Genomic DNA, 21629 nt, shown 5'->3' with positions numbered 1-21629 from the left:
TGCTCAGTGGTGGGAGCTGAGCACTGGCAAGTGACTGTGGAGTGTTAAAGTCCAAGGATACAAATAGCCTTGGTGGGGGATACAGGAGAGGTACTAACCCAGATATGTGGAGGGTTATAGGCTATATCATGTCCCTCAAAATTCATATTACAGCCCTAATCCCCAGTTCCTCATAGTATGACTTATTTCAAAATAAGGCTTTCAATAGGTGATTACATTAAAATGAGAACATTATGGGGGGCCCTAATCCAGTCTGACTGGTGTCCTTCCCCGAAGAGGAAATTTGGACCTTCAAGAAGACGCCAAGGATGCAAGCACAGAGGAAAGGTGCCGTGAGAACACAAGAGAGAGGGCGGCCATCTGCACGCTAGAAAGAGAGGCCTCAGAAAAAGCAAACCCTGATGGCAACTTGATCTCCAACTTCTCCGGCCACCTGAACTTTGAGAAAATAAATTTTCTATTGTTTAGGCTGCCCAGTCTGTGGTATTTTGTTATGGCAGCCCAGATAGACTAATACATCCAGAGAAGTGGATGGCACAGGGAAAACGTCAAGCAGGCTTGAGGATGCAGTACTGTCTTAGAGAAGAAAAGGGAGTGACTGGGAGACTCTTACTTTCATATACTACATACACGTGAAACCATTCGCACATGCGAAACGTCCAAAAGTGAAATTCCTGATAAATTATTCTATTCTCAAAGAGCTAAAAAATTTTAAACTCCTAATTCTTCTTAGCCTATTAACCCACACTCCAACCACCTATCTATATTTCACATTTGTTAAAATACTTTTTTTCAGAATTAAACATAATCCCAAGTTTAAGTCTAAAATTATTAAGACACAAAAAATATAACTGCTCTCAGCTCATCTAATGTTTTCAATCTTTGTCTCAATTATAAATTTTTGAGAGCATTTCCCTGGAGAATATTATCCTTTTGTTTTTGGTTTGTTTGATATCATTTTTAAAAGCCATCAGTTAATGATTAAACACAGAATAAAATATCCATATAACTGGGCACACACTGTTACACACATGTAGGGCAGTTACACTGTTAGGTAGCAACAGTGCTGAGGCTGGACTGTGGCAGGCAGAGGGTGCTATCCTGACACACGTCACCTTAGTGCAGGAAACTTCAATTTGGTGGGTGAAAGGCGATTTCGAGGTGCCAATCTGGGCGACACTTCCCAGCTGGAGTCAGCAAAAAGGAGAGGGCAATTCCGGGAAGAGGGAGAAGCTTGTACACAGGTGAGTGGGTGCACAGGTGAGTGAGTGAACAAGTGAGATAAGATACAGGAGAGAGAAGAGCCAGAACTGGGCCCTGTTCCCGCAGGAAAGCAGCTCTGCAGGATTAGAGGGGCGGGGACGCGTGGTCAAAGCTAGGAGTTGAGGTCGGGGAGGGGGCCCACGGTCTGCAGGGCCTGGTCAGTCATCCAAGGGCAGTAGTGTGCCTGCACGTGGGCGCTGAAGAGCCAGTTACATACACCGGGAAGGGACTTCTCTGTCCCTCTGTCCCTCGCGCGTGCACCCCCGCCCCCTTCCATGCACCCGGCATATGCCGCAGAGGAGCAACTCAAACCAGGGTCGGGACCGCCAGCCACCCGCAGAACGCACACGAAGCTACCTTGGGGCCGAGGACGCAGGGCCTCATTCGGTGTCAGCCCCGGGAGCCTGCGCTTGGGGACCGCGCAGGCCGGCGGCGCCGCGGACATGCGGCCCCGGGGCCGAGCGTTTGCTCCCGAGCGCCGGCTGTTTATTGCGCAAATCTCGCGGCCAGGAAGAGAGGCCGGAAGAGCGCGCCAGCCTCAGGGCTCCTGCCCCGCCGGGGCCTCTGGCTTTCGTTTCCCCGCAACGCTTCGGTTTCGTTTCCCACCGGCGCCTGGCTCCCGCTGGGTTTCGTTTCCCGCCGACGCCTGGCTCCCGCCGGGTTTCATTTCCGAGGCGGGGCCGAGGGCAGCGTCGCCGAGACGCCCATGGCCTTCGCCCGCCCGCTTCTGCGCCGGCCACTCTCGGGGCAGCTGCTCGGGCGGCGGGGGGTCTGCGCTGGGGCCATGGCTCCGCCGCGCCGCTTCGTCCTGGAGCTCCCCGACTGCACCCTGGCTCATTTCGCCCTGGGCGCCGATGACCCTGGCGACGCAGACGCCCCCGACCCCCGCTTGGCGGCGCTGCTGGGGCCCCCGGAGCGCAGCTACTCGCTGTGCGTGCCGGTGACCCCGGACGCCGGCTGCGGGGCCCGAGTCCGGGCGGCGCGTTTGCACCAACGCCTGCTGCACCAGCTGCGTCGCGGCCCCTTCCAGCGGTGCCAGCTGCTCAGGCTGCTCTGCTACTGCCCGGGCGGCCAGGCCGGCGCGCAGCAAGGCTTCCTGCTGCGCGACCCCCTGGATGGCCCTGACACCCGACAAGCGCTGCTGGAGCTGCTGGGCGCCTGCCAGGAGGCACCACGCCCGCATCTGGGCGAGTTCGAGGCCGACCCGCGCGGCCAGCTGTGGCAGCGCCTCTGGGAGGTGCAAGACGGCAGACGGCTGCAGGTGGCCTGCGCACAGGTCGTGCCCGCCCCGGAGCCCCCGCTGCACCCGGTGGTTCCAGACTTGCCTAGTTCCGTAGTCTTCCCGGACCGGGAAGCTGCTCGGGCCGTTTTGGAGGAGGTAAGAGTTTCCAGCGCCCAGTGTGGCATCTGAACCCTTCAGACCAGAGAACTGGACCAAGAGGCTGGTCTGTAAAGCCGGTTCTTGCCTGGGTGCTTCGCTTATTTCCGTTCGCAGATCAGGTAGGGAAGGTGTCCTGTATGTCAGGCAACTCTTTCAAGATTCTTGTTTGCAAGGATCTTCCAACCTGATGTGGAACATAGACCTACACCCCGCCACGCGATGCTTGCTGTAAAAGCATCCCACCAGCACTACAGAGGGAGTGAAGGGGTTGCCGGGAGTAAGGGAAAATAATGCCAGCTGGGAAGTAATTTTATTTGCTGATGATCACCATTCAAGGATCTTGGGGTGAAAAAGAAAATGCATAAGTTTAGGCGGTTTAAGAAATTTAGACTTAGTGTTTACCTACCGACTGGTCGTGAACCTTGTGCAGGTTACTCAACTACTCTAAGTTTTGCCCTTTGACTTGTGCAATTCCCACCTTGCGGTGTTGTCCTGATGATTAAGGAAACATCTGACTCACAGCAGGTACTCAAAGAAAGAGACTGAAGATTCTTTCTGGTCGCAGGCTAGGCAGATTTCCTCCTGTGACACAGATGACCCCTGAGGATGCCCCATGGATCTTGGGAATATTTTCCAAGCTTACGGGACAGCGCTATGGAGCAGTTTAGAGTGCAAGATCAACCACGTGCATTTACATTTAAACTCTGGCATTTATTAACTGTGTCATTTTGAGCAAGTTTCTGCAACTCTCTGCCTCAGTTTCCTTAATTCATACACTAGGAATTCTAATAGTACCCCCAACCACCACGTCAAAGCTATCACAGAGATTGGCAACTGAATACTTGTAAAGCACTTAGAAGATTGCCTTGCTCAGAGCAAGCACATAAGTGTCTGAGCCTCGCTGTGAGTTGCTGTGAGCATGCAGTGAGATAATGCACATTGAGGAACTGGAAATTCCCAGCGGGACGCTGCCCTGCTGGCTTCGTGATTGCTGTGCTTGGCTCTTTTGCTCAGTCCCCTGAGTGGCTAGGAGAGGACATGCTGCAGATGCAGACTGCTGTCTCCAGCTCACTGTGTAGCTGATTTCCCATTCTTGTGACACTGTGTTCCCAGTGGGCGTGTAGTTCCATGTTGCTGTGTCACAGGACACTAATGATGTGCCTTGCCTGGCCTTTCTCAGAGCTGCTCAGTGAGGGCTGCATGCCACCGAGCCATCCAAAGAGGGACAGCTGTTTCAAGCCTTGGCTACTTGATATAAAATAAAACACTCCAGTCCATCCTAGCATCAAATACTCTGAATTTCCATGGTCTGGCACGTTCTCAGTATAACTTAGGCCTATAAGCATGCGGCAATCTTGTGCTCAGCAATTTAGGTGTGATTTCTGCAAAAGCCCCCTGGCTTCATTGCTGACGGATAGACGTTGTTTCACAGTGTACCTCCTTTATTCCTGAAGCCCGGGCGGTGCTTGACCTGGTCGACCAGTGCCCAAAACAGGTCCAGAAAGGAAAGTTCCAGGTTGTTGCCATCGAAGGACTGGATGCCACGGGTAAGATAATATTACCTTTTAGTTATAGGCAATGACACTAACTGATTAGGTGCAGAAACAGAAATACTTCCTGCAAAACAAAACTCTGTATGGAGCCTTCTGTGTGCCCCTACTGTGTGGCAGGCCCTGTGCTAGGCAGGCCCTGGGATGCAGAGATGAATAAGACCTTCAATAGGAAGCAGCATGATGTGTGGGCGCAAACCCTCAGTGGTCTGGCGAAACAGAGGAAGGGCACTGAATCTGGCCTCTGTGGGCTTTGTGGGGTGGAGTGCGTGATACCTGGATTGTATTTTAAGTACAGATAGGAGTTAGTCAGGTGATGAAAGCAGGTAACATCCTCCAGACAGAAGAAATAGCATGGGCAAAGGTGCAGGGGCTTGAACCAGGGTGGTGTGTCCAGGAACCACAGGCAATTCAGAGATTGTTCTGGAGCAAAATGTAGAAGAACTAGGAAATGGAAGAAAAAAAGCCTTCTGAGCTGTCAAACTGAGGGCAAAATACAATGTGTGCTCACATTAGCCCAAAGTACAAAAGGGGCAGAAGTGCTGCTACTGTGGCCCAGGACACACCAAGGGGAGGGTTGAAGCTGGAGAACTAGCATCTGAGTGGTTCAGCACAGGAGTTTCTCCTCCTGTGTAAACTTGAGGGCTACAGACTTTTAATAATATAAAAGGCAATTTCCATATAGAGGCACTTGTGTACCCAGCTAGGGAGATGTGGCCCATGTTGACCATCCTGGTTCCATATGAAGGATTGGGCCGTGTCCTGGCCCTCAGGGAGACCAGCTGTCATCACTCAGGTGTACTGGCTGTGCCCAGGACCAGTGATAGTTTCTTTCAGCTGCAGAGGGAATTGTAACACCATCAATCCTTCAGTTGATGTGTTTTGTTGATCATTTATTTTGTACCCACAGCTAATTTAGATTTGGTGGGATTACAGGAGATATAAAAATTCTGCCTCAACACAAGCATCCACACATACAAATGTTACAAGGAGATAGTGTAGAGTGGCAGAAAGAACACAGGCTAGTGGTTCTGTCTGCCCTGCATTTGCATCCTGCACCAAGGCCTGCCAGGAGGGCGAGTTTGGGTAAATTTGTTAACTTTTCCAGTGCTCAGTTTCTTCATCTGTAAGATGATTGAATAATAATTACTTTGCAGGGTCTCTGGGAGAATTAGGAGCATAACGTCCTGAGTACTTGGCTCCTAGTAGACACTGAGAAATGGTAGCTACTGTTAAGGTCCATCCTGACAACCCAAGAAAAAAAGAAAATAGATAGTTGGCAATGAAGTGTTAAGTGTGTGATAGAGAAACTTATAAATAAATCAAAACAGTAGGAGCTCAGAGAAACTAGTGCGCAGTTTGCTGGAGTGGATCATCTTCTCATCACCACCTGTCCTGAGCTCCAGGCAGCAGCTGAGAATTGTGAGATGGGCTCTGGGAAGGGGCTAATCTGTCACCTGAGGTCGTGCAAGGGGGAGTCAGAAAGTCAATGAGGCCTGAGCAGTGCCTTTGAGGAGAAGGCTGAAGCCTAAAGCAGATACAGAAGCTCTAAAGGCCAAGCCCAAAGGGGCAAGCACAGGAGTGAGTGGTAGAACCAGGCCTGGAAATTGGAAAGGGATTGCACAGAAGTGGAAGCAGGGTATGAAGAAGGTAGAAAGAGAGGAGGGGCGAGAAGAGTCGCTGTGGATGCCAGGTGTGGGTTCATCAACTACAGACAGTAAGACAAGAGAAAGTCTTCAGGGTTGGGAACATGGTAAGAGGGTAAGCAGTAGCTGGGCTGCTGGGAATAAAAGTCACACATAAAAGGGGCTCTTGTATCTAGACTCCCAATATCAGATTTGATCACTAACGAGAGTTTTTCCTCCAGGTTTCCTAATACCACACAGAGGAATCCTACCTTCCTATGGGTCTATAGCTTTTTATAAAGAATCCTGTTATTTAGTCTGCTCATTTGATTTGCAGGTGGAGAGAATGTCTGTGCTCTTTCTACATCAATATTAACTTTTGGGCTGTGGTTAAGATGTATATACTTCGTATATGATCCGCAGGTAAAACCACGGTGACCCAGTCAGTTGCAGATTCGCTTAAGGCTGTCCTCTTAAAGTCACCACCCTCTTGCATTGGCCAATGGAGGAAAATCTTTGATGATGAACCAACTATCATTAGAAGAGCTTTTTATTCTTTGGGCAATTATATTGTGGCCTCTGAAATAGCTAAAGAATCTGCCAAATCTCCTGTGATTGTAGACAGGTGGGTATAAAGATGCCTTGAATTAGGCATTTTCTCCCTAATATATAAGAGTGTGTGTGTGTGTGTGTGTGTGTGTGTGTATACATACATGTATATGCCAGGAAAAAATTGTGTTTAAGTCACAATTTTAAAAAACTGTATTATGATAATAATAGGAATTCTGCTTATGAATTGTTAATTACCTATACCAGGCACTGGCATTTGCTAGAGAATTACATATGTAATACTAGTATCTGGAACTATAACTTGGGTAGGTGAATGTTAAATGCTACTCCCAGTTTACTGATGAGAACTGTAGATCTCAGAAAGGTAAAGTAACTTGCCAAGATAAGCTGGAAATAGCATACTGGGGACATTAATGAGTCTATACTTTCAGTCATTCATTTGTTCATTGGCTCATTCAACAAATACTTACTGGACACCTCCTGTGTGCCAAAGACTAGTCTCAATTCAGAGGATTCAATGATAAACCAGAGTATTAGTCCATTTTCATGCTGCTGATAAAGACATACCTGAGATTGGGCAATCTACAAAAGAAAGAGGTTTAATGGACTTAGAATTCCATGGGGCTGGGGAGGCCTCACAATCATGGTGGAAGGTAAAAAGCACATCTCACATAGCGGCAGACAAGAGTAGACAGCATGTGCAGGGAAACTTCCCTTTTTAAAACCATCAGACCTTGTAAGACTTATTCCCAATCATGAGAATGGCATGTTAAAGACCTGCCCCCATGATTCAATTACCTCCCACCGGGTCCTTCCCACAATACATGGGAATTCAAGATGAGATTTGGGTGAGGACACAGCCAAACCATATCACTCCCTTCCTGGCCTCTCCCAAATCTCGTGTCCTCACATTTCAAAACCAATCAAGCCTTTCCAACAGTCCCATAAACTCTTAACTCATTTCAGCATTAACTCAAAAGTCCACAGCCAAAGTCTCATCTGAGACAAGGCAAGTCTCTTCCACCTATGAACCTGTAAAACCAAAAGCAAGTTAGTTACTTCCTAGATACAACCATTACAAATGGGAGAAATTGACCAAAACAGAGGGGCTACAGACTCCATGCAAGTCTGAAATCCAGCTGGGTAGTCAAATCTTAAAGCTCCAAAATTATCTCCTTTGACTCCATTTCTCACATCCAGATCATGCTGATGCAAGAGGTGGGTCCTCATGGTCTTGGGCAGTGCCATCCCTGTGGCTTTGCAGGGTATAGCCCCCCTCGTTGCTGCTTTCACAGGCTGGTGTTATCTGCAGCTTTTCCAGGTGCATGGTGCAAGCTGTCGGTGTATCTACCATTCTGGGGTGTGGTGGACAGTGACTCTCTTCAAACAGCTCCACTAGGCAGTGCCCCAGTAGGGACTCAGTGTGGGGTCTCCAACCCCACATTTACCTTCCGCACTGCCCTAGCAGAGGTTCTCCATGAGAGCCCCACTCCTGCAGCAAACTTCTGCCTGGACATCCCCGCATTTCCATACATCCTCTGAAATCTAGGCGGAGGTTCCCAAACCTCAATTCTTGACTTCCCAAACCTCAGGCTCAATACCACACGGAAGCTGCCAAGGCTTGGGGCTTGCCCCCTCTGAATCAAGAGCCTGAACTGTACCTTGGCCTCTTTTGCTCAAGGCTAGAGTGACTGGGACACAGGGCACCAAGTCTCTAGGCTGCACACCCCAGAGGGACCCTGGGCCCACAAAACCATTTTTTTCCTCCTAAACCTCTGGGTCTGTGATGGGAGGGGCTGCAGCAGAGGTCTCTGACATGCCCTTGAGACATTTTCCCCATTGTCTTGGTGATTAACATTTGGCTCCTCATTGCTTATGCAAACTTCTGCAGCCAGCTTGAATTTCTCCTTAGAAAATGGGTTTTTCTTTTCTGTCACATTGTCAGGCTGCAAATCTTCCAAAATTTTATGCTCTTTTCCATTTTAAAACTAAATGCCTTTAACAGCACCCAAGTCACCTCTTGAATGCTTTGCTGCTTATAAATTTCTTCCACCAGATACCCTAAATTATCTCTCTCAAGTTCAAAGTTCCACAAATCTCTAGGGCAAGGGCTAAATGCTGCCAGTGTCTTTGCTGAAGCATAACAAGTGTTACTTTTGCTCCAGTTCTCAACAAGTTCCTCATTTCCATCTGAGACCACCTCAGCCTGGATTTCATTGTCCATATCATTATCAGCATTTTGGTCAAAGCCATTGAATAGATCTTTAGGGAGTTCAACCTTTCCCACATTTTCCTGTCTTCTTCTGAGCCCTCCAAACTGCTCCAATCTCTGCCTGTTACCCAGTTCCAAAGTCACTTCCACATTTTTGGTTATCTTTTCAGCAGCACCCCACTTCTGGTACCAATTTACTGTATTGGTTCACTTCACACTGCTGATAAAGACATACCCAAGATTGGGCAATTTACAAAAGAAAGAGGTTTAGTGGATTTACAGTTCGATGTTGCTGAGGTCTCATAGTCATGGTGGAAGGTAAAAGACACATCTCACATGGCAGCAGACAGGAGTAGAGAGCTTGTGTAGGGAAACTCCCCTTTTTAAAACCATCAGGTCTCATGAGACTTATTCACTAACATGAGAACAGTATGGGAAAGACTTGCCTCTGTGATTCAATTACCTCCCACTGGATCCCTCCAACAACATGTGGGAATTCAAGCTGAGATTTGAGAGGGAACACAGCCAAACCATAACAATGAGATAGATTATTCCCTACTTTCATTGAGCAAACTTAACATTTTAGGAGAAGAAAAGTATCAAGTGAACAAATACATAAAATAATATATAAGATGAGGTAAGACAATATCAAAGCATGATAAATGCAGGGAAAAGGAAAAATCAAAGTAATGTGCAGAAAATGGCTAACCTCCCACTAGATATGGTTTAGGAAGGCCTGTCTGAGAAAGCACCATTAGTCAGAGCCCTGATTTAAAAAAAAAAATGCCCAAATGTGAAAATTTCCAGGTAACAGAAAGCAGTGTGAAGAGAGGAATCTACAAGAATGAAGCTAAGACTGAACTGAAATAAGCTAACATATCTGACAACTAGAAAATGGTCTATGTTCTGGAAACGTAGTAGATGAGGAGGTGCTTTGTGGATGAATGGGAAGAGGAAGGTTGGGGCAGATCTGTAGGGCCTGTAGGCCATGGCATAGAGTGGATTTTATTCTGAGTGCACTGGGGAGCCACTGGAATGTTTTTGATAAAGGAGAGACATAAACTGATATGTACTTTAAAAATTCATCTGTAAGAAATAGCTTTAGGTCAGGAGCAGTAGCTTACACCTGTAATCCAAGCACTTTGGAAGGCTGAGGTGGGAAGAGTGCTTGAGCCCAAGAGTTCAGCACCAGCCTTGATAACATAGTGAGACCTCATCTCTACAAAAAAAAAAAAAAAAATAGCTGGGTATGGTGGCACCCAGTTGTAGTCCCAGCTACTTAGGAGACTCAGGAAGGAGAATCCCTTAAGCCCAGGAGGTCAAGGCTACAATCACAGAGCAAGAGGATGACAGAGCAAGAGGGTGACAGAGCAAGAGGGGCCTTGTCTCAAAAAAAGAATCCCAAAAACAATAAAACAAAAAGAAGAAAAAAATAGCTTTAAGAATACTATAAGAAAGAATATGACAAGTAGGTCATACTGAACTTACATCACAATGGCAGAGGGATGAAAAGATTACAGTCACTGTGAGATTCCATTTTACTCCCATCTGGATTTCATTTTACTCCCATCTAGTTGGTGAAACTACTGTAACTAAAAGTTTCCTCATATGATATGGATCAACAGAAACTCTCATATGATGCTGGTCCGAGCATATCATATGATACTGGCATAATCACTTGGAGAGCAGTTTGAGAAGATGTAGCAAAGTGGAAGATTGCTCCTGCCTGTTGAAGAAACACTCACAAAAGTTTCTTTCAGCTTCCTTCATACTGTTACAAAATTTGAAAAACCTAAAGCCCATCAACAGGAGAAAGCATGAATAAATACCAGCATATTTATAAGGTGGAGAACCGGCCAGGCGCGGTGGCTCAAGCCTGTAATCCCAGCACTTTGGGAGGCCGAGACGGGCGGATCACGAGGTCAGGAGATCGAGACCATCCTGGGTAACACGGTGAAACCCCGTCTCTACTAAAAATACAAAAAAACTAGCCGGGCGAGGTGGCGGGCGCCTGTAGTCCCAGCTACTCAGGAGGCTGAGGCAGGAGAATGGCGTGAACCTGGGAGGCGGAGCTTGAAGTGAGCTGAGATCCGGCCACTGCACTCCAGCCTGGGCGACAGAGCGAGACTCCGTCTCAAAAAAAAATAAATAAATAAGGTGGAGAACCATACAGCAACAGTGTAAATATGTTGTGCAATGCATGAGAGCGCACACATTACAAAACCATAATGTTGAATGAAAACATCAAGTTGCCGAAAGACGTTCAGTAGAATACACTCACAGTTATTCATACTGCAAAGAGTAGAGAAATGAAAGGATGTTGAACAGCAGATTTAAGAAAGTTGTTCTCTGGGAAGTAGAGATAAATGTGGTTGATAAGGAGTTCAGAAGGACTTCGATTGTGATTGGATTATTTCTTAACATTTCTTGAATGTTCATTGTCTCCAAAGATTTACTTATTTTTGTAAACATAAGCAATTGCATTGAAGTATGGCATAGTTGGTAAATAACATTAATCATAAATGTAAATCTCAAGGAATTTCAAGAAGTCAACACAGTCAAGTCACCTGTACCCAGATCAAGAATGAGAGCCTGCCACAGCCCCTACACCCCTGTTCTGCCCCCACCCAGTCATTGCCCATTTCATCCCTAGGGGTGGTGACTGTCCCAACTGACATAGCCATATATTAGTTCTGCCTGTTCTTAAACTGCCTACAAATGCAACTATTTGTTAGGTGTGGAGTTCTGTTTGTGCCTGACTTCTTTCATACCACATGTGTTTTGAAGATTTGTCTCTGTTATTGTGAACTAAATTTCATACATTTTTGGTGCACATATGGATGCCATTCTGTTGCATAGGTTCCCAGGAACAGAACTGCAGGGGCATGGGATTTGTGGCTATTCAGGTTTGGAAGGTGTTGCAAAAAGTATTCTGAAGGGGTTGAAAGAATGTTGAGTCTCCTCCCCTCCCAACAGCAGTGTTTGTCAAGTCCCTGTGACTAACAACCCTGTTGACATTTAGTATTAGCAGGTTTTAATTTTGACTCCTCTAGCTTTTCCACTTGCTCCTGGTGGGTAAGCTGGTCACTGAAAAGCTGATTTGTGATATTGGGACACAGAACTACTACTCCTTTCTTGAAACTATATCTTTCTCTGTACACTTTTCTGTATGTCTGAAATATTCCATCAAGAGACCGCCCTGAGTGCATGTGGAGAATAAAGTGTGTGGTGGGGGAGGGGCAGGAAAGGAAAAAGAATCAGCTAGAAGGCTGTTGCTATAGTCCAGACTGTGATGGCCCATGAGTCGTTTTAACCCTGGGATGACAATGGGAATGGCAATGGGGATAACACAATAAGAATTTCAAAGTTGGCAAGTTATGTGGAATCTTGGGATGAACTGAGGATACGAAATCTCGATCATTTATGGGAATGCTTTGCCTGGAAAATGTTTTTGCCCTATTGTTAATGTGCCCAATGTTATCATATGTGATATCTGTATTAGTTCATTCTCACACTGCTATAAAGACATACCTGAGACTGGGTAATCTATAAAGAAAAGAGGTTTAGTTGACTGACAGTTCTGCATGGCTATATGGGAGGCATGGCTGGGGAGGCCTAAGGAAGCGTACAATCATGGCAGAAGTTGAAGAGGAAACAATGGCAACAGGAGAGAGAGAGAGAGAGAGAGCCAAAGTGAGCAAGCCGGGGGAAGTGCTACACATTTTAAACCTCCAGATCTTGTGACAACTCACTCACCATCACGAGAACAGCAAGGGGGATGTCTGCCCCCATGATCCAATCAACTCCCACCAGGCCTCATCTCCAACAATGAGAATTATTAGGTTGGTGCAAAAGTCATTGTGGGTTTTGATATTATTCTAAATGGCGAAAACTGCAATGACTTTTGCACCAACCTAATACACTTTGGCAGGAGATTTTGGTAAGGACGAAGAACCAAACCAAATTGAATCTTTTTTGATACAGTCCTGTATCAAAACTATTTTAAAAAACTATATCACACTGTTACTATAAGATAAATATCTAATTCTTATCAGACACTGGTTATAACTAAAGCTGGATCATTGCAAATTATAACAGGATACAGGATAGCACTGAAAAGGACTGAAAAGCACTGAAAAAACTAAGGTTTTCCCAGCAGGGTATGACTTTCGAGGTACATTATTTCCTAGGATGCCTGCGGATCCTGAAGCAGCACTGGCCACTGTGTGCAGGCAGGGATTTCTGCGCTCTGTTCCCCAGTTTTCTGATCTGTTAAGTGGGGATACTCATGCCCCCTTCCCTTCCTACGGTCAGGAGTTGTGATGAAGATTCAGTGAGCGGATGTGTGTGGAAGTGCCCTGAAAATAGGAAATTGCTATTAAAATATAAAGCATTATAATATGAGCTGTGTATGTGTTGGCAAATTGCTTTTGATTTGAACATGAATAAATACCAGCATAAATGTGGCTTCCCTGACGGCAGGATTGGAGAATACTAAAGAGTGGGAAGTGTCTGAAATTGATGGGCTAAGGGTGTGATTATTTAAAACAAGCAGCTGTATTGTCAATGGGAGAACTCTATAGAAAACAGGTCCCTAATTCTTCCCTTGATTTGTCTTCTTTGTGTGTGTGAATTGTCTGCAATTTAGTTCTTTAAAGAAATCCTGTATCACCTTGTCAGATGAAAAGAAAAGAGCAGTTATTTGTTGTCTTTGTGGGTTTTGTTCATGTTTAAAGATTTTAATGAAACCCACTTTAGACAATACCATCATCTAGCTGAAAAATATGAGAGACAGTAATTTTTAACGGGATTGTGGTTAGGGTTGGAGACTTAATCACCCCATTACCTTGAAAAATCTATTCTTGCTGGTGATTTTTCTACAATAAAGAAGACTTTAAAAATAAGATGATATCAGACTCTGTATTCATCAATGGGCATTTAATTCAGTGAATCTGGAGCATGCGCAGACCATGGTGTAAATTATAGTCTAAGTACCAGAAAAAGAAAACTGAGACCCTGATTGGCTTTTTTGAGCTTGCGGGACAAAATCGGTCTGACAGAGAAGCTGAAAGTACAAGTTTGTGAGTAACAGGAGTTGGGTAAGTAACACATAGGGAGGTGTCCAGGCAGAACTCACAGGAGCTCGCAGTGGCCTAAAGCTCTCAGAGCACACTTTTGGAGGTGAGCAAGGGCTTTGAAGGATGAATGGTGTCGAGATTATCAACTCACAAGTGAATTTTTTACTTGCGTCCTTTTCAGTGCTGTCCTGTATTCTGTTATCATAATTTGCAATGATCTGGCTTTAGTTATAACCAGTGTCTGATAAGAATTAGACATTTATCTTATAGTAACAGTGTGATACAGTTTTTTTTAAAGCACAGAGGTCCAGAGGAGAGGTTGCAACAACTATGGAAGGAAAACAAACCTTGCATGATCTCTGTTTTCCAGATCAGGAGATTGAGGCTGTATCAGCTAAGATGACTTTTACCTACATCTACAAAACAAGTGGGGCGGGGGGCACAGGCAGAATGACACACAGTTCAGGTGACACAGGGAATTTATTATGTGGATACCACTGTGTACTTTCCACTGTGGAGAGGAGTTCCTCAATTCTAAAATGATCAAAATTTTAGGATTTTAAAGAATTGGGCCAGGCATGGTGGCTCACACCTGTAATTCCAGCACTTTGGGAGGCCAAGGCGGGTGGATCACCTGAGGTCAGGAGTTTGAGACCAGCCTGGCCAACATGATGAAACCCCATGTCTACTAAAAATACAAAAATTAGCTGGGCATGGTGGTGCATGCCTGTAATCCCAGCTACTTGGGAGGATGGGGCAGGAGAATTGCTGGAACCTGGGAAGCAAAGGTTGCAGTGAGCTGAGATCGTGCCACTGCATTCCAGCCTGGGCAACAGAGTGAGACTCCATCTCAAAAACACCAAGAACAAAAAAACAAAAAAACAAAAAACTGAAGGTGGTAATTTGAAAATACAGATGAGGAGGGGCCCCTGGGTAACTCTACGTTGGAATGTTTATATCATAAATATTGATTGTTGGTGATGGTCTTTTTATATTGGATCTGAATTGTCCATTTAGTCACTTAAAATTGGAAGATGGCATGAACAGGGCAAGAGTATAATACGCTATGCCAATAAATGAAATTGTTCTAATTCGTTTATTCCTTTATACACCCAAAGAACGTTCATTCTTTGCATATCTATTATGTGCCAGACATGCATTACTAAAAATTATTTCCCACTCAAGAAATTACCTAATGGAGGAGACAATAGATATTACACTTGTAACAAGTAGCTCTAATTTGCAACGAGGAGTTTTTCAGTAGAGTCACGTTTAAAGAATTTTGAGAGCACAGAGGAGAAAACAATCAATTCTGCTTGGGGGCTTCCTAGGAATCTGAAGGGAAGGAGAGTTTTGCTGGTGGAGAACATCACTCTCACCAGAGGAAAAGGTAAGCAGGTACAGACCAGGAGGGATGATCTGGGTCTTACCAGGAGACCAAGCATTTCCTGTAGGTAGGAGGAAGCCACTAGGCATTTTTAAATAGAGACTGATTTGAGTTTTGTTTATGGTAATGACTTTGTTTTCCTCCCCCCAAATTACTTTTTAAAACAGCCAGCAGAAAGAGCGACTGACTTGCTCAGTGAGGACTTTCGTGGAGCTGGGCAGGGTGTATTTGTCTCCCTGTCTCATACTGAGGCACCATCAGCAGACTGGATAGTTGGGAGAAACAAAGAGACCTCTGCCCCAGGGGTCCCAGAAGGTGAATTTCATTGGCAAGTTCAAGGTGAAAACAGTGTAGGAACTGACACGGCCTTTCAGGTTTTTAGTCTGCCAAGACACAGCCCTTAAATACAAATGAACTGCCAAACAGGTTCATCGTCCCGTCACCCTCCATTCTTTCATAGAGGAACTTGGACAGCAGGACCAAAAAGATGTGATGGCGGAGGCCACACTAAATGGTAGTTTGAGATACATCAGTGGAGCTGTGTGAAGAACACACTGCATTATTACTGTTGTCAATTTTATGTTTTAAACAATATTGTATAACATTTTTTAGTTTATAAAATTTAATTTTATTTAACTTATACAATACTAGAAAACCATCTGTAGAGCCAAACCTGGTTTCATCATTCCCGGCTGCTGATTTTCAGATGCTACTTTGACTTCTTCTGCAGACAGAGAACTCACTACCCCATTCCTTCTCAGGTACTGGCACAGCACTGCCACCTATGCCATAGCCACCGAGGTGAGTGGGGGTCTCCAGCACCTGCCCCCAGCCCATCACCCTGTATACCAGTGGCCAGAGGACCTGCTTAAACCTGATCTCATCCTGCTGCTCACCGTGAGTCCTGAGGAGAGGTTGCAGAGGCTCCAGGGCCGGGGCATGGAGAAGACCAGGGAAGAAGCAGAACTTGAGGCCAACAGTGTATTTCGTCAGAAGTAGGTGTCCCAATGCAATGTGAGCGGCATCTCCTGAAGGGAGATGAGCCACTGGCACTGGCTTTAGGATTGAGGAAGTGATACTGTTTCCAGTTTTCAAATGCAAGAGGCAACATCCTCTAAGTTACTTCATCCCCTTCCAATGGGCTTGTCACCACAGGTCTGCAGCATTGTTATCTTAAAGCAAAGGTCATCAGATTAGGGATCAGACCCTGCCGCTGGTCCTGGCTGTGCTAGGAACAGCTGCACCTGGGTAAGACAGTAAGTGACTGTGCCTCAGTTTCCCCAGTCATAGCAAAATCACACAGAGCACTAGATAATGAGCTCACAGTAACATTTACCTATTAGATACTTCCCGTGTGTCTGGCATTTTAATGATGTTATGTCATCCTTGCGAAGAAAAAGCCGCATTTTACAGTTTACAACTTTAAGGCTTAAAGGATTAAGTGATTTGTCTAGATGTACATAACTATTCAGTAGTAAAACCAGGATTAAAATCTTTCTGATTTTGCAGCCAGTGTTTTTGTTTTAATTAGAAAGTTATAAACACGACAGCAGAAGAGAGTCTAGCCAGGCCTCCTGCCTCATGACTGAGTATGAATCAGTTCTACAGCACTGCCTTTAAAAACTGAAGCAGAAATATTTTCTCTAACTAAACAATGACAGCTCTGTTACCATAACATAGTAATGTTATGAATAATGGTAGCTGCTGTGGGTTAAGATACTGTGCTAAGCAGTTGACTTGTATTCATTCCATTAAACTTCAGTGAACATTTGCAAGGGAGGTGTGGTTTCAGTCTTCATTTTGCCAGAGAGGAAACTGAGACACAGAGGATAAGAGATTTGACCAATTCACTTGGCTAGGAAGTAGTCAAGCAGAGTTGTGAGTGCAGACGATCCACCTCGACACCCCGTTTTAACCGCAGTGCTGTGAGGATTCCATAAAGAAATAGGCACTAGTCACTCTGTGTACACATGAAGGCTAGCTAGCATGGAAAGGATATGTAGATTTCTGGCAAAATATTGGAAGAGTCCCATGCATATATTAAGGACTCTGGCTTGTATGAAAATTATGCAGGGCACAGACTTGGGGGAAATTTGCCACTGAACAAATTACCTAAATTCTTTGAGCTTCATTTGCCTTCTCTGCAAAAGAGGGATGACAGTAGTCTCCCTCCTAAGGTCACTTTGAGAACTAAATGAGAAAAATCATGCAAAATGCTAATGCTTGGCGGAAAACAGGTATTCAACAAATTCTAGCTATTACACATTATTATTCATTTATTATTTATTAAACAAAATGCATCAACGTCTTCTGTGGGCAAAGCTAGTTACAGTGAGATAAATGACATGGGAAGCTTGCTTCAAGCTGTTTATGCTATGGTAGGAAACGAACATTAATGCAAATAGCTGTGTGAAAAAGTAGACCAACTCTTTGTGTTTTGCCTGTCCCCAGGGTAGAAATGTCCTACCAGCGGATGGAGAATCCTGGCTGCCATGTGGTTGATGCCAGCCCCTGCAGAGAAAAGGTCCTGCAGACAGTATTAAGCCTAATCCAAAATAGTTTTAACGAACTGTAGTTACTCTGGCCAGGTGCCATGTCTCACTAGATTAGATGTTGTTTGAAACATCTACATCCACCATTTGTTACGCAGTGTTCCCAAATTTCTGTTGTACAAGCATGTTGTGTGGCGGAAAATTGGAGACCAGGCATCTTCATTTTACTTCAGCCATCATGCCCTCTTCTGACTGATGGACCTGTCATCACAAAGGACCCTCTCATCATGTTCCAGTGAGAGGCCAGCAATTGCTTTCTTCCTGGCATAGTAAACATTTTCTTGGAACATATGTTTCACTTCATCACTACCAAATCTCTGGAAGACCTGTCTTACTCAGACAGCACGAGGTGCACAGAAGCAGCAGAGAGTATCTTCCGGATCAGCAGGGAGCCTCCGGAGCCCCTCCTTCTCCTACACTGGCATGCTGATGAGATCGTGACGTGCCTAGCATTGGCTTCTTCCACATCTGGTTGCACTCATCATGATGGGCTTGCTGCATCTCCCTCAGTCCCAAATTCTAGAGCCAAGTGTTCCTGCAGAGACTGTCTATATGTCCTGGCTATCCAAATGCAGGGCCATTTTTGGGTAAGGAACACTTACAGCGAAGACATTGATCTTGTGTCTGAGGCTCAGAGCCCTTTTGGTAGGCTTCTGAGTCATATATAAAGACATTCAAGCCAAGGTGTTCCAACCGCAAATATACCAACCTTCTCTGAATTATATTTTGCTTATTTACATTCCTTTTCTTTTTTATCTAAAATATGGCCCTGAATAGAATGCCCATTTTCCATTGAACTGGATGCATTTCATTTAGCCAATCCAGTAATTTATTTATATTGATCTATACATAATATGTGTTTCCTCAGCATAGGAGCTATGATTCACTAATTAAAAGTGGAGTCAAAACGCTAAATGCAATGTTTGTTGTGTATTTTCATTACACAAACTTAATTTGTCTTGTTCTGTAAGTACAGTGGATCTTGGAGTGGGATTTCTTGGTAAATTATCTTGCACTTGAATGTCTCATGATTACATATGAAATCGCATTGAGATATCTTTAGATAGAAAAAAGTAGCTGAGTGAAGGGGAAATTATAGAGCTATGTGGCTTTAGGGAGTAGGTTGAACCAGGTGATTACCTAAAATTCCTTCCAGTTCAAAAGCAGATAAAACTGTAAATTATTTTATCCTATCTACCATTTCTTAAGAGGACATTACCCCCAAATAATTAAATTTAAGGCTTTATCAGGTTTGCATATGGAATATTAAATTCTAATAAAGTTTCAAGTTAATGTCATAGGATTTTTAAAAGAGCTATAGGTAATTTCTCTATAATATATCTATGTATATTAAAATGTAACTGGTTTCAGTTGAAAGTATTTTAAAGCTGATAAATAGCGTTAGGGTTCTTTGCAGTGTGGTATCTAGCTGTATTATTGGTTTTATTTACTTTAAACATTTTGAAAAACGTATACTGGCAGCCTGGAAAAACAAACAATTAATGTATCTTTATGTCCCTTGCACATGAATAAACTTTGCTGTGGTTTCCTAGTCTGTGCTGTCATCCTGGGTACATATTGATTTGTCTGAAAAGTGCTTTTTCAGTTTCCCTTTTAATATTGTGATATAAAGGAGGGAAATTTTGGTAAAGGAAGTTGAAAGGTGTGAGCTGGCAGGCTAAGTGGAATTTGTGGTCAAAGTGCTTTCAGAGAAAGGGGAGGGCTATTGTTTGATTTTAAATATCATTTCCTCATTACAAATATTAAAGACTTTTTGTAATTCATTCTTTGTACACCTGGACTGGTGCATTGGCTGGGAAGAAGGGAATTCATTAGAAGGATGATTAATAGTTGACCTTTACCTCTCACCCTTTACTTACATTTCTGAGGCTTCTTGTCTATTGCAATCTAGTTTCCTTTCACAGAGGGCCTAGCTGTCAAGAGGGATTGGAAGGTCCCAGGGCAACTGAAGGTTTCTGACTGGGGCTACCCCCTCAGTGTTATCTGAAGGCCCTTGGACTAACTCCAGTCCCCTACAGCCCATCAGGGAATCAGCACAAAGACTTCCACTCTTTTCCTATTGCATTTTCCTTCTTTCTTCTTGTGGCTATCATGTCTCCTACCTCTTCTTTGTATGCAATGTTGTGGGTATTTTTGTAACCCAGGGATATAATCTCCCTGAGTAGAGTTAGTTTGTGTGTTAGTAATCAAGAATGTAATTCAAAGAGTTGTTTTTGTGATTTCCTGGAAACAGGGAATTCAAGACTTCACTCTAAATTTTCACCTAGTAAGGGCCTTTCTATCCCACAATAATAGACATTCATGGCACCATATGGGAGGATCTTTCACCCGGAGTGATATCTTCCTCTCCGTTTGGGTTGTGTTTTCCTCCAATATAAGAGTTCAGTATTGTCCAGTGAATTTAAGCAGTTCTTTTATGAGAAGTTAATTTTGTTATGGTGGGGGGCTTGCTATGGGGGCAACCTATCAAACCCCAAATCTCTCTTTCTAACTTTTGCCTGAAAAGAATTTGGAGTCAGAGTTTTTACCTAACATTTCTAACCCTACAGTGCCACCTAGTAGAAAGGAATTCTTTTCTGTGGGGAGCCTTGTCATTCCTCTGCCCCAAACCTCTTGTTTGCCAATTCTTTTCCCTTTTATGTACCTCTTTCAGTGATCAGACCCCATGTCCTATTTGTAGACCAAAAAAAAAAAAAATAATAATCTGCTTTCGACAGTTGGGAGGTAGCCATCCTGATAAGACAGATCTTAGCTTCAGTACTGTCCCCATCAAAGGAATGGCAGCCATTCAATTCTTACGCTCATTTGAGGCACCTGTTCTGCATTCAACTACGATGGGATTTTTTTTTTAAAAAGAATTTTATGTTTGGATATTAATCAGTCCCATCCTGTGGAATTCTGATTTTTCACTGGGGCCATAGCAAGGGAAGCCACAGATGGTATTAGGACATTCCCTGCATTAAAGAGTCTTGCCCAAACCCAACTACTACATAATCTCTCCTAGGCCTCTTGGGGTACCTTGAGAGCCTTTTGGGCTGAGTGGGTCTAGGAATCCAGCAGGGTGGAAAGCTAGGGCCTTATGCAGGTAAGCATGACTAGCCCTGCCTACTGGCTCATCTGGATCCATAGGTGAAGGGTATGCTTGCATCCATGGGGCAGCACCTATGATGGCTGCAGGGACCCAGAGGAGAGAAGAAAGGAGAAGGGGAATGCCTTTTCTCTCTTTCTGTCCACCCTGGGTAGCACAGAAAGGAGGAAGGGGACTGAGGGATGCCTTGCCTCCCATCTCTTATTAGATGGATAACAAACCATCTGCAGTCTGTACTCCCCTCTAGTGCATTCTGAATCAGTGGAACTCCTTTGACCCTGAGGCTTTGATGATAAAATGGCTCATATTCTATTGTACAAGGACATGGTCTTTTTACCATCTTGAGGATGAACAAACGTGGTCTTCTAAGGGAAGTCTTTTTTAATATACTATTCAACAACTAGATATTTTCTGTAGGTGGGAGGGTACATGTTCCAAGGTTTACTATGTACAAGCTTTCTTTGCCCTGCGAGACAACCCAAATCTTTGTAAGCATTGTACAGTTGACCCCACACTTGGGGCAGCCATGTCAGACAAGCCTACAAAAGATAATTCCCCAAAATCAAAGAGTCAAACCCTTCGGGGAATCCTCAAATGCAACTTCTGTGTGCCCTACCTGCCTCACTTATTTGGGACTCCCAGTAGCCAAATCATTAGTTCCTCTGGTTGTGCCACTTAAGAAATTCCCAACTTTAGACAGGTTCTCTGATGACCCTGATAGATGTATAGAGTCTTTCCAAAATTTAACATGTTTTATCTTACATGGAGAGATGCTATGCTACTTTTAAGCCAAACCCTAACGGTTTCAGAAAAGCAGGCAGCCTTACAGGAAGCAGAAACATTCAGAGATGAACAATATATCTCCTATAGCCAGTCTAAAAGTTCAGAAGGGAAGAAGTCTA

The 21629-nt window shown here is 44.5% G+C and overlaps 2 protein-coding genes across 5 annotated transcripts in view; one reads left to right on the top strand and one right to left on the bottom strand.

Annotated features, from left to right (window-relative positions):
* RSAD2 (radical S-adenosyl methionine domain containing 2) overlaps positions 1-1847 on the bottom strand; it is a 28237-nt gene extending 26390 nt beyond the window's left edge. For both annotated transcript variants that reach the window (XM_023198876.1, XM_023198882.1), the window contains exon 1: positions 1621-1847. In XM_023198876.1, coding sequence (XP_023054644.1) covers positions 1621-1708 — 88 coding nt within the window. In that variant the 5' untranslated portion in view covers positions 1709-1847. The remainder of the gene's footprint in view (positions 1-1620) is intronic.
* On the top strand, positions 1038-19182 carry CMPK2 (cytidine/uridine monophosphate kinase 2). 3 transcript variants are annotated; one of them, XR_002728317.2, is made up of 5 exons: positions 1038-1244; positions 4077-4191; positions 6243-6444; positions 15828-16061; positions 17518-19182. XR_002728317.2 is itself a non-coding variant. In XM_023198857.2 (5 exons), exons 1-5 carry the CDS (start codon positions 1970-1972, stop codon positions 17566-17568), a joined length of 1176 nt encoding a protein of 391 aa, XP_023054625.1. In that variant the 5' UTR covers positions 1766-1969; the 3' UTR covers positions 17569-19182. The 3 variants fall into 3 exon arrangements, 2 of the variants coding, with proteins under 2 accessions (XP_023054625.1, XP_023054618.1); XM_023198857.2 differs by lacking the exon at positions 1038-1244 and adding an exon at positions 1766-2641 and having other exon boundaries at positions 15828-15963; XM_023198850.2 differs by lacking the exon at positions 1038-1244 and adding an exon at positions 1766-2641 and having other exon boundaries at positions 17518-19174.
* Positions 19183-21629: the final 2447 nt, after the last annotated feature.

Source organism: Piliocolobus tephrosceles, chromosome 15 (assembly GCF_002776525.5).
Source record: "Piliocolobus tephrosceles isolate RC106 chromosome 15, ASM277652v3, whole genome shotgun sequence".
NCBI classification, from domain to species: Eukaryota; Metazoa; Chordata; class Mammalia; order Primates; family Cercopithecidae; genus Piliocolobus; species Piliocolobus tephrosceles.
This window is presented reverse-complemented; position numbering and strand designations above follow the sequence as displayed.

What these genes read in the sequence shown, in the direction of transcription:
- CMPK2 (XM_023198850.2), top strand. Translation starts at nt 1,970, where the DNA reads ATGGCCTTCGCCCGCCCGCTTCTGCGCCGGCCACTCTCGGGGCAGCTG. An exon ending in CTCGGGCCGTTTTGGAGGAG is followed by an intron (nt 2,642 to 4,076) that starts GTAAGAGTTTCC and finishes GTTGTTTCACAG; the next exon opens with TGTACCTCCTTTATTCCTGA. An exon ending in AACAGTGTATTTCGTCAGAA is followed by an intron (nt 16,062 to 17,517) that starts GTAGGTGTCCCA and finishes GCCTGTCCCCAG; the next exon opens with GGTAGAAATGTCCTACCAGC.